At 44.3% G+C, this 20,744-nt stretch overlaps 1 protein-coding gene across 1 annotated transcript in view; it reads left to right on the top strand.

Annotated features, from left to right (window-relative positions):
* Positions 1–20,744, top strand: part of LOC311355439 (cadherin-7-like) — a gene marked incomplete at both ends in the record, with an annotated part of 88,066 nt that overhangs the window by 66,288 nt on the left and 1,034 nt on the right. The window contains 2 exon segments of the mRNA XM_084475201.1: positions 12,042–12,159; positions 14,965–15,213. Coding sequence (XP_084331327.1) covers positions 12,042–12,159; positions 14,965–15,213 — 367 coding nt within the window.

The following is a 20,744-nucleotide window of genomic DNA, read 5'->3' as shown; positions in this document are numbered from 1 at the left end:
TGGGCAAGTTGAAGTGGCTGGATTTGGTCGGTCAGGTCTCTGATGTTTGAAATGTTTGAAAAGTCTCCAACTGATTCTGGTATCTTCCCAGAACTATTCCTTGCTGTTCGAGAACAGCCCTCAAATGATTCGGGTCTGCTGGGTCCATCGTGGTCAGATCGTACTGTTAAGGGTTGCAGAAAAGGACCCAGGTGCAGACCGGATATAATTGGAAAAAATGTTTATTCTTTTTCTTTAGGATTTAAAAAAAAAAACAAAGGAAAGACTGGTCAACAGTCAAACTAAGGAGTCAAAAATGTAACACACAGAAGATCAAGGCAAAAAGTTCCAACATAAAAAATCCAAAACATAAAATAACAAGGCAGAGAATCCAAAGTCCTCTGGCAGAGCAGAAACAGGCAGAGCAGAAACAGGCAACAGGAGTATCTCACCAAACTTGTGATATGATCTGACAAAGCATAACTTGTGGGCTGAACTTAAATAACAGGGGGAAAGCAAATCATTGGCTGGGAGAAAACAAGGGACAGGGAAAACTCAATCAGTATAATGAACAGCTAATGAGCAGGTGGCACCAGGCAGGAGAGGGCGGGGTTCATGGCAAAAACAAAAAGAACATGGCAAATGCAAACAAATGCATTCAATTCCACAGAAGACCAGCAGGGCGGGCAGAGTCCATACACAATACTAACAATCACACACACACACACACACACACACACACACACACACACACACACACACACACACACACACACACAGATAATCACAAACACACACATAGACAATCACATAGAAACACACACACACACACACACATAGATAATCATGCAGAAACAAACAAACACACACACACACACACACACAAATAATCACATACACAAACAGACACACACCAGTGGGGTATACTACAAAGTGCGCTGAACATACCCAGGCTTTCTTACTTACGCGTCATTTTACTCCAGCATATTTCACTCAAGAGGAACAGATAGTCATAATGAACTCATATGAGGAGTTCAATAATCAGATAACAGCTAGGGGCAACACATAATAAGACTAGGGAGGCGTGCTGGTAAAAATTTGGCGATTGTGTAAATTCGTAAGTGAAAAGATTCTGCATATTATCTAAAAAATAACTGCCAAATGCAGAATTGTTCGCTAATAATCCCAATAGAGTGATGATTTCAAAATGCAAAAGAAACGTCCAATCTGCTTTATTATATCATTTAGGGAATTCACTTTAAATACACCCTATGTAAGAAATGTATGGCATATGTTTTCAATTGCTGTGATGTGGTGGCGGTGGTGTAGTAGATTACTATAAGACCCGAACGCCAGTGACCGGGGTTCAAATCTCACCTGTCCATCATCATGCCTTTTATGCCCATCTAGATGTGGTGCCAGCACGACCTTGAGAACATGTGTTCAAGTTTGAAATAAGCACAAAAATATAATTCCATAACCTTTAATGAATAAGTATTCCATATGACATAAGAATTAGGACACGTAAATGCACGTCATTTGGGAGACGAAGCCCGCACTCAGAAATTCAATACTGACTCATACCTCCGCTCTACCACTCTCTCACGGAGGCGGAGGGTTTCTTTTACCGAAAGTGTATAAAATCCTTCCTTGACAGTTTGAGTGGGCAAAAAGCTTGGAAACACCACAAACACATTTAGCAATGTAGAGAGCGCAACTACTACCTTGTGAATAGCACGGCACACCGTATTTTTGTATTTCTACTTCTTTTGTACACTGTACTTCTATTGTTATGCTGGAATTTAATTAACTTTCTGTTCAGGTCAAATAATTATGATCAGCTCCACCATTAGCTGTGTGTGAATATATGGCTGCGTCTGATTTCGGGGGCCGCATCCTTTGAAGGACGCATTTGAAGACTGATTACGTCAAAGCGGCACATCAAGGCTGTCCCATTTCGAAGGCTCCTTCAAATGCGGCTGAGATATGCAGCCTTCTTTTCCCGGATTTGAAGGATCCACCGGGTGGATCCTTCACAACCCAATGTATCCCAAGATTCATTGCACGTCGGATTTTTTTCAGAAATGGCGCGGAGAGAGCGGAAGCGGCAGCTGCAGCGATTACATATTTAATGAGAAAACTATGTAAAACCATTTTTTAATATAAGTAAGTAAGATAGGGACCATTTTAAATATGTAACTTTATTGTCAAAGTTCAATGACATTAACGCTAGACATATAACGTTTAACTAATTAACAGTAAGTCAAAGTCCTCTCTGCCCCTTCACCCACCGGCTCCGGCGGTGAATCTTCTCCCACTCCTCCAATAAAAGATAAAACATAACAAATAAAATGATGCTTTCTGGCTCCATATTTCTCCTCAGCTGTCCGATTTGAACCACAGCTGTCAGGGTTGCTAGGCGACAGGAGCGGCGGGTGGTCACGTAACCCGGAAATGCTCCGTAGGCTAGACCGTCTCAACGCTAGTTCGGCCGTCGGTTCGGTTTCCTTCACGGTATACGAAGGCCTTCATAGACCATGTCCTTCGAAGGATGTGGCCCCTGAATTGAGACACAGCCTATATCTTTGCAAAGATCTGTGCCTTGTTGTGAGTTTTTCATTCACTTTTTTCCTTTTGTAATTTATTTCACTTCAAAATGGTTCCAAACACACTGCATCACATCGTCAGCGTCTGCTTTTTATCAAACTTTCTTCCTACGCGCTGTTGTTGTTGTTGTGGAACAACCTTCGGTTAAGTAGCTGCTGAGGACATCGAAGACACGTAATGAAGTTGAATAAAACACACACCCAAAAAAACGTTACACCACTCACCAGTCCCCGGCGGCCACTTCCCACGCCAACCAGGAGACAAAATGGCTGGCAATTTAATAAGTAAAATAAGAAAAAACACAGTTTGCATCGTAACAAGGGAGGCGTCGGCGGCTGTGTGTTAGTCTGCAGCCAGACGGAGATGAGCGTTTTCTCCTCATCACTCCTCCCCTTCATCGTTCTCTTCCTCCTCCTTGTCCTCCTCTCCTCCTCTCCCTTCTCCTACTTCAAGTCCTCCTCCTCCTCCCCTTCCTCTGCCTCCTCCCACGCTCCTCCTCCTCCTCATCCTCGCCCTTCCTCTTCCTCCAGTTCCTCCTCCTCCTCCCCTTCCTCCTTCTCTTCCTCTGCCGCTTCCTCATTCTCCCCCTCCCTCTTCCTCATTCTCTTCCTCCCCTTCCTCCTCCTCCTAATTAAAATGTTTCCTGTGTTCATCCCTCTGCCTCGGGGGGCTGGGAAATGAAACAACAGGCAGTTCCAGCGACTGCCTCTCCTCTCACTGGGAGTATCTCGCTCTCAGGCTCTTTATGTCTCTCCACCTCTCTCTCTCTCTCCATGACTCTTCGTCGCTCTCTCCCTCTCGCTCTCGCTCTCACACACACTCTCTCTCTCACTCCTTGTGTGCTTTGTGAGGAAGCTCAGGTCGCAAGCGCACAGCTCAGGGCACACAGCAACGACAAGAGATGAGATAATTACAGACACAGGTGTGTAAAGTGGTGTGGTGTGTTGGGGTGTAGTGTGGTGTGTGTGTGTGTGTGTGTGTGTGTGTGTTTATGCAGAGTAAGTGTGTGTGTGTGTGTGTGTGTGTGTGTGTGTGTGTGTGGGGAAGCATGTCAACAGGAAGCATGTCGTTGTCGGTTCTCTTAGCCAATTAGGAGCAGAGAGAGAGAGTGCGAGAGTGTGAGTGCGAGAATGAGAGAGAGAGATTGTCTTGTGTCGCCAAATCGATTAAAATAAACTTGAAAAACACACACACACACATCTGTCCTTTCCCTTATGTGACACCACCTTCTCCACCACCCCCGTCACAACCTCCTTGTTAGTTCTGGCCCCACTTAACGTTTGTTTTAGAGTATAGAAGAAGGGACTGAAATGGTAAATACTTTATTTTAGTTCAAACAGCACGGGCATTAAAAACGCATATCAAAACAGGACGCCAGGCTACAATCACCGTGGAAACAACGTCCTCGTCATCGGATCTATTTACTATTTAGTCAAATAGCAGACGCCTTCATTCATTATAAAGTGATTTTATTCCTTTCTATTTGGGTAATTGGATGAATACCTTCGATGAATACCTACCTAGAGGCTAGGCTGTGGACGTTGGGCAATCAACCTCACAACCTTTCAGTTGCGAGTCAAACACCCTACCCCCCCATCAGTATTATTCATAAAACAATACATCTAAAAGGAACAAAAATAAAGAGGTGTCAACCCCAGTACCATGTCCCAATTATCAGTTTTCTCTGAAGGTGTGGGGAAGTGCGTGACGGAGAGAGACACACACAGCTGTGTGCGGCGCGCATAGGAATAAACAAAAGAGCCGCTCTCTGTTTCCAGAGGCACAGTGAAGCGCAGGGTCATCCCAGACAGGGCGACTCTCACTACGGGGCATATTCCCCTCCTCCATTCCCTCATGAGGTCTGGAAAGTGTGCCATCGGAAGTGTCTGTTGAGGGGCGGGGTGTGGTTGACTCAGCTCGCAAGCCGATTGGATAAGCCAGAGGAGCCGGAGGATGGGTGGGGATGGTCTGGTCGTGTGTGTGTGTGTGTGTGTGTGTGTGTGTGTGTGTGTGTGTGTGTGTGTGTGTGTGTGTGTGTGTGTGTGTGTGTGGTTTGATAGTTGCAAGCATGTAAACAAAACAAAAAAAGATGATTGCGGATGCTGATGTTGTTGCCACCAGCGATGACGGGTGAGGGCGAGGAGGGGTGTGCGATACTGATCAGGGTGTTGTTTGGGGTGTTGATGTCATCAGTCACACGGGTGACGAAGGTCCTCCCGGCCACTCCGCCACCCCTCGGTGACAGCTGTCGCCTCTCACCTGTCAACCAGCCGTATTTATAGAGAGGGGTAGCGGAGTCAACGCCGGGCACCGCCACTTGCTGAAACGCGGCACACCAGCGTCTCAGCGACACTGCGACAGTTGTTCAATAACTCTATAGAATAACAGGAATAATATGAATCATGATATGAATACGTGATAAAAATAGTTTTAAAGCTACTTTTTGGGTTAAAAGCCTTCTGATTGGTCGATAGGGATGTTGGTGGCCAGCTCTATCAGAGAGCAGGGTAAATATTACCAACCGCGGTAATATGTATATAGAACATCTATGAAGAGTGTCAGAACTAGTGAAAAAGTGTTTAACTTTCAAAACTATTTTTATATTGAACCTTTTCATTACTACCATTAGGGCTGATACATGTTCTGTATGATTGATTATTGATTATTCTACGGCATGTACAGAACCAGGGGTGTAGGAATGAGTTTAACATTGGGGGGGACACATATCGGAAACTTGACAGATCCGTTAATGGTTTGAACAGAAATATGTCATAAATTAACTACACAGAAAAACATTCACAAATATATTTTATTCTACTAAAAATATACATTTGTAAAGGTAAAGGAAAACACATTTTGAATGGCAGTAATGAACTGATAAACATCAAACCAATTATTTAATTGCAGGCTTAATCAGGCTTAATCATCCAGAATTATCCTAGAATAATAAATAACATGGGAATAATATTGTTTGAATATTTTCTGAATACATTTTCAAAATTCTAAAAATGTATTCTAATCATTTTAAAAATGTGATTCATAGCCTACATCCTGACAAGCAGAGCCTGGACAAGCTATACTGCATATATATACCTACTTTATGGCATTCCACCCACCATTGCTATTTGTCCTATGGATGTTATTCTGATATCGAGGCAAATCATGATCACTGTCCTATAGGATTACTGCTCACAACAAAGCTAATGGGAAAAAAAACAAATGTTTTTGGTAGGCCTATATAGGCCTACACATGTAAGAGAAAATATGAAAAGACATTGAATGAGTGTCGTGTGCAACTATTTTTAGGAATTAGCCTGAAGCTTCAGAAAATTTTTAACAAAGCGTAGTAGTGTATGTGTGTGTGTGTGTGTGTGTGTGTGTGTGTGTGTGTGTGTGTGTGTGTGTGTGTGTGTGTGTGTGTGTGTGTGTGTGTGTGTGTGTGTGTGTGTGTGTGTGTGTGAGACGTCAACCTCATAGAGCACAGAGACAAACACTCTTCAAATTATTTTTGAACAGATTTGTTTGAGTGAATTTGCTCTAATATCGATTTGTTTGCTGACAGCCTGCTGTAGAATTGCAGACAGGTAACATTAAATTGGCCCCTGTAACAAGCAACGCCTTTAAGGTGGGAACGGTCTTGCGGTTCCTCTCATCAGTCCAAGTTTTGTTCATTATGGAAAGATCAACTCAACGGGAGAGTGCCAGGCAAACACACGGCAAACTGACAAATTAGACATATATTTTTGTACGGAATCTCCCTGCTTCTGAAATGCGCGAACATCTCCGCCCAGCGCTCGCCCGCTCGGTGGACGAGCGCATTGTGCAGGAATTAAATCGCGCCGCATTCCACTGTACGATCATCCCTGTTGCGTATGCCCTCACACAATGTTGAAATCATATGCTGGATGCTTTAATGTTTCTATGTGTTTTTTAGTTAATGATCGGGCTATAATAAGACCACGTTGGCTATGTAATTGCGGACAAGGGGGCATTTCATAGTGGTTGGTTGAAACCGGGACAACCCTGCGCGCTGCATTGAAGGCTCCGTTGGGGGCACAAAAGACCATTCAGGGGGCCAGTGACAAGACGCTGTGTTGCGCTTTCAAAATAAAATCAAATATTTTTCTCCTCACGGTATAATTTTTGGGTGGGACAAATGCGCCTGTCTCCAATATTGGAGGGGACACGTCCCCCCCGGTTCCTACGCCCTTGTACGGAACAGAGCTATATAACGGTAGCATGTTATGACATGCATATGTGTCCATAAGGCCAGTTAGCAACTTTAGGGCCATGTAACGTTCTCTTGTCATAGACTAGAGTCACATCTCACCTTTGACTTTTCCACTCTTTCACAGTTCCTCCCCTAACGATTAGCATTTTACGACCTCATCTCCCACCATCCAGGTCTCTCTCTCTCTCTCTCTCTCTCTCTCTCCCTCTCTCCCTCTCTCTCTCTCCAACCAGTTAGTGGCACAATAATGCTTGGCTAGGTACTTGTCCCATCGTTATGAGTTTCATAAAACACATCCGACTTTTGCTGAACCACCAGTCAAAAGAGTTTTTACTATTTGCAGATTGGCATTTTATTTATTTATTCAGCAAACCCTGAAGATTAGACTCCATGAGCTCACATTAAAACTGCCCTCTCTTGCTGTGCCCAGAGTTATGAACTCACTTCCTGTCGTGGGGGAATTAACAAGACTTTTGGGGAACACATGGTCTAGGGGTAATGACAGACATTATTTCATCCAGACTAGATTCTAACTTGAGACATTCTACTTGAATTTGAATTCATGCATCAAGTGTTTTGTTCATCAGACTCTATTCATCATCATTTAAAAAATTGTATGTGTCAAAAGGGTTTTAAGAGGCAAAATGCATAAAATTATACAATTCTGGTCCTGATCTACGAAATATAGAATATAGAAGTTTTAAGCTGAAAACAATGCCTTTACAAGTGCAGCATTAGCGAGTTGTGTATGCAATTGTGTGTGTGGGCGTGTGTACATGTGTACACGCCAGAGAAAAATGACACGTGAACAGCGCCTGTATACGCTCCCTTTCATCCAACACACGGCAGTGCGTGCAAACACAAAAAAGAACACTGATTTATTAGGAATCTTCTCTCTCTCGCCACGACACAAACCGCTCCGTCGCTGCCGTTAATGTCTTTCCCTCGGAATTTATGTCTGTCTCTGTGTCCTGCCTCCTCTCTTCCTCCCGTCCATCTCCTCCCTCCCTCCCTCCCCCCCCCTTCTCTCGTCTCCTCTCCTCTCTTCCTCACCTCCATTTCCATCTCCTTCCTTCCCCCCATCTCCTTCCTCCCTCACTCCCTCCCTCTCGTCTCCTCTCCTCTCTTCCTCCCCCCCATCTCCTCCCTCCCTCCCCCCTCCCTCTCCTCTCGTCTCTCAACCCATTAGAGAATTTCCCTGTGAAGGCCTTCGGGCCGTGTCGCGCATCACAGCCACAGAAATGAAAGGCATTATACATTACAAAGTGTTTGATTTAAGCATGATTTACACTGCTCTAACCCCGCAGCACGGCGCCGAGAGAGAGAGAGAGAGAGAGAGAGAGAGAGAGAGAGAGAGAGAGAGAGAGAGAGAGAGAGAGAGAGAGAGAGAGAGAGAGAGAGAGAGAGAGAGAGAGAGAGAGAGAGAGAGAGAAAAAACATGATAGGCTCTCAGATCCATCTGCAAATATTCCAGAGACATCATCGCGTGGATGGGGTGGGGGTGCAAATACTTTATAAGATTCACCTTCAGCGTCATTGTCATCACGGTCGTCGTGGTGATGGCCAGGGAGCACATCTCCATCAGAGTGGGGGAAGGGGGACGGGGGGGAAGGATCGGGTGGGGGGTGGGGGGGGTTGCCTGGATCAGTCGCCTATGAGGCACTGCACACACACCCACGCACACACTCACACACACACAGACACACGCTGCTGTACTGGAGATGATAAACTCTACTGGTGGATAACCTGCTGTTGATTATTCATGGAAGAGAAATGGATATACCTACAGAAAGACAGACAGACAGACAGACAGACATACCTACAGGACAGACAGACAGACTGACAGATATACCCACTGCAGAGAGACAGGTACCCACATACAGATATACCTACAGACAGAGAGAAAGAAAGACTACAGACTCCAACAGATGTACCGACACAGACAGACAGATACTGTATACAATAAGACAGACAGATGCAGACGGACAGAAAAACAGGTATACCCAGAAAGATACAGACACACAGACGTATGTATCCACAATGACACAGACACACAGACGTATGTATCCACAAAGACACAGACACACAGACGTATGTATCCACAAAGACACAGACAGACACACAGACAGACAGACAAACAGAGATGAGCGTGAGACTGATAACCTTTCCAACAAATTAGAAACTTCAGTGATGTAAATTTTGACCTGCCTCTGAATATTAAGTGACCACAGACATAAACGTGCAGACATTTTTTTCTATTTGAATTATTATTGTCTTTTTTTTTTTTTTTTCATAAAAGTGGAACTATTTCCAATTCTAACTGTGAGTGATGGGGAGTAAAATATGCATGAATATTCTCTGTGTCTGCCCGTGTTGATAATTGGTAGGATGCAATTCCCACCTACACGGCGTCCTAATACTTGACAGCTTGTAAACAGCGACGGCTAAACGCGGGCGACAGCCGATCAACAGGGTTTCCATGCCGATGGATCGCTGGCGCTCTCCCTCATCCCCGTCTTTTTTTGTTCTTCCATCTGGCTTTGTGTCGGGGAAAGAGAAAGCGCGAACACGCTGGTGCTAAAGAGGTTAAAAATAAGTGATAATTTTGCATGAAGTATCGTCTTAAAGGTACACTGTGTAGTGTTTTAAGTAATTTATTACCTCAAATCAACGTCTTCATTCATAAATAAGTCCTCATTGGTGTAAAATGATCTCTGCCAACAATCTCACTTATCCTCCTGAGCGAAGAATCACTTATCTGTATTTACATAGGACGGGCAGCTTCAATGTCCTTCCGGTCTATAAAAAATGATGAACTGCTGAGAGGGACAAAAAGCACTATCCTATCAAGATTTTCTCTTGTAGCTGCCGTCTTTGTCGTCGTGGTTGTGACTCTCATTCTCCTCCTCTTCCTCGTCGTCCTCGTCGTCCTCCTCGCCTAGCTCCCACCAATCCACTGCCTCTCTGTCCTCTCCCTCTTCCTCTCCCTACCGGCGTTGAATCGCCTGATGATGATCTCTGACAATGCACGGACATCGAAAAATAAACAGATAAAGAATGTTTCATTACTAATTAGCACATAGTTCATGCGTTGTAGTAGAGCAATAAACTCTAGCCTACTAAGAAAAAATTGTATTTGTCGCGTGTCAAGTGTCGCTATACTGCGACAGTAATGTTACCAATAAAAAACGATATAAACATGAGAACATAATTCACTATTTTGCTCGAGGAGTAATTACTCATACATGCTCACACTAATGATTCAATGCTGTTTGAAGTTAGTTTGAAATAACGTACCTCATCACCCGAAACAAAACTTGATGAAGTGGTGTTTGAAGACATGTTGTTGTCATAGCTTCTTGAATCTTGACACATGCCGCCTGCCGTAGTTCCAACAGGTTGCAACACACATTTGAAAACACAAGGCGCTAGAGAGCATATTTGTTTGAATGCGAAATAGACGAGATGAGATGAGATGAGAAGAGACATTTGTCTGGATTGATCCGGGAGTGCGAGGACATCAGGGCTGTAACACCCACTTTGAAGGTGCTCCACTCGGCTATCAATCCTCACCCATATGGTGCGCGCGGCGGCGGCGGTGCAGATACATCACCTCTCTGTACATTCTCTGCCCTCGAAAGAAACATCAGCCCCCCTTCTTCCCCACCACCACGTAGCCTAGCCTAGCGCTGTGGTGGGCTAACACGCTGCGCGCGCCCAGCATGCTTGCGCTTAACTCTGTACCTCTCTGAGAACAGAAAAACAGGGGGGGGGGGGGGGGGGGGAATCGTGTCGTGTTTCACTTTGTACACACATAGAAATAAGTATGATTCTTCTTGGTGTTTTTTGTTTTATCGCCGCCGATTTGAATCGATATGGCGGCGTTCTGTCGTTCTTTCGGTAGGCCTTACCCTGTCGAAGTAAAGACCAAAGCCTTGTGGTCGTTTTTGCCTTCTGGGCATGAAAAGAAAAGGCGGGACAGACAGCTTGTGTTTATTTACCATGCTGATATTGCAGCTTGTCCACACTGCTTCAAGGAGAGCTCCACTCTCATCATTAAGACCGTGTTCATGTGCGTAGATGGTAGGGAGGAGCAGCTGTTTAATAAACACATTTGGACTCGGGTAAATGATGCATTCAGTGCAGCACTTGACCCCAATCAATATCCGTCTAATCTTTACATCACAGCCTTCAAATGGCTGCCATGCCATTACAGAGATATAGGCTGAGGGTGTAGGTATTCCACAGATATGTGTTCTTCACATACAGGGCCATCACAGTGAGGTCAGATCTATAAACTGGAGGTATGGCACTAGAAGATATTTGCTCCTCCCAGCGGCCATTACGGTGAGGTCGGGCTAGGAGGTAAAGCTGGAGGAATTCCACTAAGAGAGAGATGTGTCACATCTCTTAGCGATAACGCTATTTTCAGGTTATGGTGCTCGGTGTGTGTCTGCCAAAATAGCGGAGTAGTACTTAGGTAACGGCATGTTTTGCTTTCCGAAAATGACTTCCATGCGCCTCTGTCGTAAGCAGGAGATTTGTGGGGGTCTAGCGTTGACCAATAAAAAAGCAGCATTGTCGCCGTTGCCAACTAAGCACTTACTTCCTGTGATGAGCGGTGGCAAACTATCGGCAACACCAAGAAACAAATCTCCTCCGTAAATCACCCCCCCATATTGGTTTTGTTGTCACTCCACTCGTATCGTCGAGAGGAGAGATTTACACTGGCGCTAGCTTGTTGGTAAATCAGACACAGAGACAAACTCTCGTCAAGCCCTGAGACAAAGTTTTTGTCACAAAGTACAGCAAAGAACGACAGAAAAAGGTTAGAGAGAAACAAATTCCCACCCACAATGCACACTTTTTCTTTTTTGTTGTTGTAGCTTTAATTATATGTCTAAAATATAATTACACGCTAATTTGCTAACGTATTATGTCTCCCCATCTGGCAGCATATTGCTAGCCATTGTATGGCTTTTCTCTGGGCTTCTGTCAGATGTTTTTCCCGCACTGTTTCTAACATTCCTCCAGACCGTAATTGTGATAATGGGCTTTATAAATAAACTTGACGCAGCTCGACAGTTTAAATATTGTTTGTATCTTCATCCTATGTATTGTTCTGCTCAGCGTTTAGCCAGAGTGTAAGGAGGCAGCGATAACAGCGGACAAAAAGCAACGTTTATTAAATTAAATTCACACTTTTGTCCTTCTGTTTGTTCAGCTGATCCAGACGATCAGCGCGGTGGATAAGGATGAGCCGCCCAGTGGACACCGCTTCTACTTCTCCCTGGCCTCGCCGGTGGCGGGGAACCTAAACTTCACCCTCCGTGACAACAAAGGTACACCCCTCTGACTGTTTCAACTCACCCCTGACCCGCACAAACACAGTTCATCACTGGCGATGTCCCCAAAGAAGTGCAACACATTTGGCTAGAATGGTGACCAGGGGAACGGGTCGCAATGTGTGCAATATGTGTGTTTTGTTCCTGCTGACTTACCCTTCTGTGAATGTATCATCATTGTGATTTATTTTTGTTCTTTACTACATTGTTTTGAAGACAACATTAATTTGGTTTTGTCAGAGGGAAAAAAAAGTATTAAATATATTTAATATATTTGAGATAAGTACTTGAAGATGACACAAGAGACGCAAGTACTTCAAGGATACAAAAACGTTGCAGGAGGAAAGAACAAAGTTATTATCATCAGAAAAGTTTTTTTCCTGGTCACATTTCTGATCCATGGCAGTGTGAAAAAAAAATTCAGTTTTTTTCCCTTGATATTTTCTTAGAATTACAACGAAACGATTAAAGAAAGAAATAATTTAAAAGTAAGATTAGAAAGTGATAGAGCAAAAGTAATTACATAACACACTATGCCCCCTGCGTTAGAGACTATAAGCGGACATTGTTTGTTGCGTGATGATTTATAGCTTGGTGTTTGCCCAGCGTCGATCTGATAACAGGACAACACATTCCTTACAAATAAATGCCACAAGGTTATGTGTTTTTGTATTAAGAAAAGCAACAGAAGTTGTTACATTATACGTGTGTAAGACGACATTATACATTATACGACATGTTTCTCTCTGTGTGTCCCCATCTTTCCTATCGTCTCGTCGTTAAATATGAAAAAAAAAAAAACATCCAACCCATCAATTTGTTTTTTATCTTTGGAAAAAAAATGACAAAAATATTTGTGCGTTTGAGAGATTGAAAGTCCTTTTGTTTTGCCAGGCCTCCATCTCTTTTCTGTTTTCAGTTCGGTCTCTCCTCTGCCTCTCTCTTTCTATCCACTTCCTGGCATGATCATGATTCATGATCATGACAAAACATTTTGATTTTTCCCCTCATCAAATAGAATGGTGGAGGAATCAACAGTTGGTTGTGAGCGCAGCATGAAGTAGCATGCATTCTTTATTCTTTATTCAGATCCACATTAGCTTCCACAGCTGTGGTCGCTAGTCTTCCTGGGGTCCAAATAAAACACAAAAACAATACACAGACATATAAACATACATACTGTACAAAATCCTATCAATATCACAAAAACACTGTATATATATACAACACTTCAATACATTTTACAAACATCATTATCCTCTCAATAAAAAAACAGTCCATTGACATGATGCATGATCCAAGAGTCGTGTTAATGACACCATCTGTTAATCCTGCATAAGCACTCTAATGCCAGCCAACACACTGCACATACCACTGATAATACTGCACACACACATATCCATATTCAGAGCTGCAGTGGCTTTAAATCCTAAAAATACATTGCGAAGTCCGTTAATTAACTGATCGTAAATTTGTATAACCTTGCTTAAATGTTATGTTTTCGTCCTATTTAAAAGACACACAGATCTTTTGTTGGGTTTAGAACTTTGTTATGTCTTCGAACTTTTCAAGATCGGGATTCTATGCATGATATTGCACTTCTTGCTCTACAACTCATCCTGAAAAGGAGGGATTCCTCTTTTGGCCCTAAATCCCTCTCAAAATAGGACAGGACAGTCTACAGGAGTTGGCACTGGCACACCTCTCCCATGGATTCCTCTCTATTGAAGGTCTCCATCTTCTGATTCCTGTAGAGAATAGGTTTGATAGAAGATTAATGGTGCTGCCGGTCACATAAAACACGGTCATGCATCTGAAGCCCTGTATGTGTGTGTCAGTGTGTGTGACTGTGTGTGTCAGGGGGGATATGTGCGTGTGTCTTTATATGTCAGTGGGAATATGTTTGTGTGGGCACGTGTGTGTGTGTGTGTGTGTGTGTGTGTGTGTGTGTGTGTGTGTGTGTGTGTATGTGTGTGTGTGTGTGTGTGTGTGTGTGTGTGTGTGTGTGTGTGTGTGTGTGTGTGTGTGTGTGTGTGTGTGTGTGTGTGTGTGTGTGAGAGAGAGAGAGAGAGAGTGATTGAGTAAGTGTGGCAGTGCTTGCTTGTCATTGGGAGTGTTTTCATATATAATCATGTCTGTCCATGGGCCTATACTTTATATATTGTGAGTGTGTGTGTGTGTGTGGATTCCTCTTTTGGTCCTAAATCCCTCTCAAAATAGGACAGGACAGTCTATATGTAAGGGTGTCCGACTCCCAACTAAATGTTAAATAGTTATTAGTGATTGTCAAGTCTATGCTAAACGCCACCTAGTTGGCTTCTACTGGGGTCCTTGAGGCGTCACACCGGAGAACTCTCCTAACTGTGCATTAAGAGATGGCTGGTTTGTGCACACTGATTACTCAATGCGGCCTCACCCAGCCCCAGAGTCCAATCAGACTGGGCCAGGTGAGACTACTCAAACCAGCCATCATCCTCCACACACACTCCAACAGTGATGAGGTCGACACAATGTCCAGATTCAAGTCAAGTAGATTTGCATAGAAATACAAAATTACAAATATTACAATATTCTGTTGGATGGAAATACAAATACTGTAATATATATATTGGCATAGAAATACAAATATTACAACATTCTGTCGGCTAGAAATACAACTATTGTGTTTGTATAAAAATACAAAAAACAACCCTCGAAACTAAAGCCGTCCCACGCGTACTCTCCACAACTTGTCACTCAACTCTCCCACTTCCCCTCCCTACTCACCCCACCTCCCCCCACCTCTCCCCCTCCCCCATCCAGACAACACGGCGTCCATCTTGACGAAGCGTGGCGGGTTCCGGCGGCGCGAGCAGCCGGTGTACCGCCTGCCGGTGCTCATCGTGGACAGCGGCAGCCCCGCGCTGAGCAGCACCAACACGCTGGCGCTGCGCGTGTGCGACTGCGACGCCGACGGCGTAGCCATGTCCTGCGGCGCCGTGGCCTACACCGCCACGGGGCTCAGCACCGGCGCGCTGCTCGCCATCCTGGGCTGCATCCTCACGCTGCTCAGTAAGTCCCACTGGCCTCCGGGGAAACGCCGACCCCAACCAAACTGTATTTTTTTTTTTTTTTTAAGATTTGTGTTTGCATTTTATTTATTCATGAAGATACAGTTAGTTAGACAGGAAGGTATGGGGTGGGGGAGGGAGGACATACAGCGAAGGATCATGGGAAGGAATCAAACCTGGGTCGCTGCAAGTGGGCCTTAATGGTACGTGGTGAGCCCCCAGACTAAACTATTTTTGGGGGAAATTTCCCGAATGGATTGACTGGCGTTTGGCCGTGTTTTGTTTTTGGGAAACTTTAAAGCTGGAGTAGAAAAGTTGCATAGTGCAGGTTAAACTTGTAACTTGCAACATATGTGTGTTGCTTTAGTTCAGAGTAAAATAAACTAATTGTATTAGTTAAGTCAGGACCTTTAACCTTTCAGTGATGCGGTTAAGAGTGATGAAAAGTTTGAAGTCAACAAAGCTGAATGTCTAATGTTAAAGATTAACGTTAAAGAAATCTAAATACATAAAAGACAAGATATAACTTTTATCCCCAAGTCATGACCTAGAATCGTTCACTGCCTAGAGAGGTAAAAGTAGATTTAAGTTAAAGGTGCTTTAGGCAAGATTAAAAGCTATTATTTGAATGTAATTTGTTATAAATGGCCTAGCAATCCGTCAGCTATTAGTGAGTGAAATGCACTCTGAGAAGTGCTGCTTCCAGTTGACTGTGCCGGCCCCTGAATGTGCCAATTTAAATTTGACACTGCCTCAAGCTAATTTCTGGCCAATCAAGGCATCTCTTCCCTGATTGGTTTTGGGAATCCATCTCAAGTGTCAATCACAGGCGTATAAATGCAAGACTTGCATTAGGCATCTATGAGAAGGCCTTATGTTGGATTATAAACACTTCAATAAATTAATACTGTTGAAGCAGGCTACATATTTTGTATTGAGTCATTTAGGGTTAGAGCAAATCATTTAATCACATTAATGTATATGTATGGGTAAGCCTTGATTTTGAGTGATATCAATTTGAATCCATAAAACAGCCATTAACATTAATTTATAATTAATTAATTCAGTGTACTACACTTAGCTTCTTTCTACGTTTAATGTGGTTTCGTGAAATCAAATAAAGATTAGACAAAATATAATCATATTCATCCCGCAGCAAAGGAATGCATAATCACAAACATTATGACACTTCCAGGAGCTGTCATATTATTATTTTTTATAGTGTTAATTCTGCAATTAATCTTATTGCACAGATTTTGTTCTCGTTTTGAACAGTTGTTGTGTTGTTTCTGACACCATGCTGTCTAAATATTCAAAACAAGGTGCAGCTTAAAGAGCAGAAGATGATAATTGTTCTTTAAAAGCAGTACCAGTCTCCCCCAACCCTGCCTCATAACAAAGCACTCAGGTTGTGTTCATTCTCCGGCTCCCCTTTGAACAGCCCTTTAGTTCAGTCCCGCTGAGTGGAGGACAGGCATGTCGCATCACTCAGCAGGTGACGGGCTCACCCAATCAGTCAATAGGAAGCTAGGCATGAAATAGTATGTTTTTAGCAGTTGACCCTGCCCTACGCCACCTAGGTGGCGTGACTGGGCTCCTCCTGGTTGATGATGAAAAATCCAGTTTATTGTGGTGTTGGTGCAGGAAGAACCCTCAGAACAGCTTTTCACGGGTAGAACCCTCAGAATAGAACACACAACATAATAGAATACCACTACATTATCGGCAGTAGAACCCTCAGAACAATACCCTGGAAATCCAGAGTTCTCGCGAGAGCACAATTTGAATTATGCACTATATTTTCAAATGTATGCTTGGTGCTGCCCCTCGAGTTGGGCCATTTTCATTACTCGTTGCCAGACCCTACAGCTTTCTAGATATGGGTCTGGATTTCCAGACCCCATTATTACAATCACACCCACAACATAAAAGATTTCCACTAAGTTATTTTACTATGCGCCAAATTATAATGGCTGACTATGACTCCTTTATCTTGGCTGAATACATTATCAGGACAGCGATAGTTCTGGGCTCAGCTGGAAGCCATGCAGAGCTGAGTCTATCCAGCTCTCACAGGAACAGGAGTTTGCACTGGCACACCTCTCCCATGGATTCCTCTCTATTGAAGGTCTCCGTCTTCTGATGCCTGTAGAGAATAGGTTTGATAGAAGAGTAATGGTGCTGCCGGTCATAAAACACGGTCATGCATCTGAAGCCCTGTATGTGTGTGTCAGTGTGTTTGTGTGTCAGGGGGGATATGTGCGTGTGTCTTTATATGTCAGTGGGAATATGTGTGTGTGTGTGTGTGTGTGTGTGTGTGTGTGTGTGTGTGTGCACATCGTGGTGAGTGAGTGTGGGTGTATTGTGTATTGTGTATCTGTGTACGTGTGTGAGCACACACACGTGTATTTGTGCGCACATGTGTGTTGTGTGTGTGTGTGTGTGTGTGTGTGTGTGGGCACGTGTGTGTGTGTGTGTGTGTGTGTGTGTGTGTGTGTGTGTGTCTGAGAGAGAGTGATTGAGTAAGTGTGGCAGTGCTTGCTTGTCATTGGGAGTGTTTTCATATATAATCATGTCTGTCCATGGGCCTATACTTTATATATTGTGAGTGTGTGTGTGTGTGTGTGTGTGTGTGTGTGTGTGTGTGTGTGTGTGTGTGTGTGTGTGAGTGAGAGTGTGTGGGTGTGTAGGTGCTAATGGGTGTGTACTCCCTTTTTCACCATACGGTCTCCTTCATAACCCTTTTGCTGAGACTTCACTCATCAATCACATGCGTTCACACCACATTGACACATTAGCTCACACAGTCACCTTTCAGCATGCCTTAGTTGGGCCATTTGTCTTGTGTTTTTCACCTTTGGTTGGTAGCTTAGTGGCCAGCGTGCTTATGAGGTTGGTTTGGGCAGAGGCTTCTGAATATGTGTTTTCCTTGGATATATATATATATATATATATAGTCTATATATATATATATATATATATATATACTGTACATATACTGTATATATATATATATATATATATATATGTGTGTGTGTGTGTGTGTGAGTGTTAATGTGTTAATGTATATATGCATCGTCTTTTCATGTGCATTAACTTATATCGGAGGTCTTTCTGTGTGTACGGCACACTCTTCTGCCAGCTTTTCATTAAGACATACACAGAGAACCATATGTAAACACTGAAAGTCAAACGAGATAGATGTTAAGTAGCAAGATGCCTACTGGTAGACTGGGGATAGTGGGATTCAGACCTAGAAGCTATTCGAAAATATATCGATGTGACAAGAACCAGACATGTTAATTCTCTTGCCCACCACTGTAGCTGGTTTTAGTGATTCCATCACCAATCCCAGCCTGATTCTTTGTTCAGATGCTTTTATTTTGTCCTCACCGGTCAGGTATGAATAATTCCTCCTCCGGGCCAATTAGAAAGACTGTCTGGAAGGCTCTCAGCTGCACACATCTATTTATCACTCTGTCTCTCCATTCATCCGTCTGTCTCTTGTGTTTCTTCCATTCCCTCCCTCGTTTCATTCGTTTTTCATGCCTGTCTTCATATAAATATATATGCAGAAAAAAAAGTGAGCGGAATCAACATCTAAACATTGGCAGTGGAGGTAAATATTAATGTATTATAGTCATACATTATCTACGTATTTATACATATGTTTTAAGCATTTCAGCCAGCAGCAATCCCGTGCGATGTACAATTGCATGCGTACGTTCAGATCAGGTTATGAACCAAATTGATTATGAGATTTTCATTGCGGAAGTTTAATTTAAAGTTGTAGATGGTGGTAATCTCAAAGGTTTCCATTTTGGGCTCTCTGGCAACACTTCTGGCAATAAGCAATAGCTTTTCCCATACGTTGTCACAACCGACCTTCAGTCAGTCACACTCATAATACTGCAAACGCAAAGGCTTTCCTTAGAGGGCAACGCACTCAGTCCTCATCGTGTTACCTCACTCGGCGATAGTGACTTAGCGGACATTTGTTTACATGAAAATCTTCGAGATTGTCACTGTGAAACCATGGTATCATTGTAGGGTGGTATCATTAATAGCGTGGTATTGAACCGCTGTCAGTGGGGAGCTGACATACACGAGCGAGCGTGTTACGGTAATGAAGCGGGCGGCACGGAGAAAAAAACACTCATGTAACTAGTTGTGTCTTGATGGATCGCTTACACAATTCAATTACACTAAAGGCCGTAGAACAGGCAAATTGATGGTCGTCCTACATTACGTTAACGCCGTGAGTCTCGCTGATGAAGACGCAGACCTTAAAAGGTTGGATTGGCCCCCTGACCTCGCCCAGCTTCATGGATAATTTCACACCGGCGGCTCCGTTTCCCCAGTGAAGCCTTGATCCATTCATATTCACTGGCGTCCCTCGGGCTGGCCGTCAGCCAATGGGAGAGGCATAATGTCTTGTCTTCGAGGCGTGAGTCCCCAAAAGAATAAAGGGGGGGAGAGGTGGGGGGGGGGGAAGGAGGGATGGAGGGACATGAGGAGGGGGGGGGGGGGGGGGGTGAGGGGTGAAGGGAGACAAATGGAAGAGAGAGAGAGAGAGAGAGAGAGAGAGCATTTATATTCCACTGTGCCACGACACAGCTCATGAGCCCTTGAAATCAAAGGGAAAAGTGTCACCAACACACCCATAATGTGAATCTTCCAAGCATTTCACCCAATATTAGAGGCTGGCTGTTAAACAGTAGGGACCTGTCCCCCCCCCCATGTAGCATCCCCCACCCGCTGTAGCTAGCCAACCTACCGTGTCACACCCAGGCAGCCATTTTGAATGCAGGGGGGCGCACTCCAGTCTGAGATCTTCCGCCTTCCACGTCCCTCCTCCTCAAATTGAACTCTTATTATGGGATGGGAAGTAGTAGTTGCCATTAGTTCCCCGCCACTCTCCCCCTTCCTTCCTTCCTCCCCCCTTTTGGGGAGGGGGGGGGGGGGAGGACTATGGGGGTGGGGAGCGAGCGATATGTCAGAGGCTCTGGCTGACGCTGACGGATGGCGGATCATTAGACAGGTGCCAGGTTGCTCGGCGGAGAGTTATTTTCAGCCGATCAGCGCATGGCGATGGAGGAGGTGGAGGAGGAAGAGGAGGTGGAGGAGGAAGAGGAGGTGGAAGGGGGGGGGAGGCGGAGTACTCACGACGACTGGCGGGTTAGTTTGGCAAAGGTTCTCGACACAGTGATGTCAGAGGGCTCCATGGCCACGGCGGACAAAGAACCAATGGTGGTCTATTACATTGTAGCGGGAAAATGAGGGAGGAGGAGGAGGAGGAGGAAGAGGCGAGCGACGGCCTCTCAGCAGGCCGGCGATGGGTTCTTCATATTGAGATCCACTTATGGGTTTCTTTATCGGGTTGTGTGGGTTGAGGTGCTATTGTCATCTGAATAAACGGCAGGTAGATGGAAACGTGTTCGGACAGCGAAGCAGACGAGGGACTGGAAGCTGCTCTGGCGAGCCGCTTGTTGTCTGGCTAAGAGTATTGACGCTGCCGATTGACGGCCTCAC

The sequence above is a fragment of the Micromesistius poutassou genome (assembly GCF_964030765.1).
Source record: "Micromesistius poutassou genome assembly, chromosome: 11".
In the NCBI taxonomy this organism is placed as follows: domain Eukaryota; kingdom Metazoa; phylum Chordata; class Actinopteri; order Gadiformes; family Gadidae; genus Micromesistius; species Micromesistius poutassou.
This window is presented reverse-complemented; position numbering and strand designations above follow the sequence as displayed.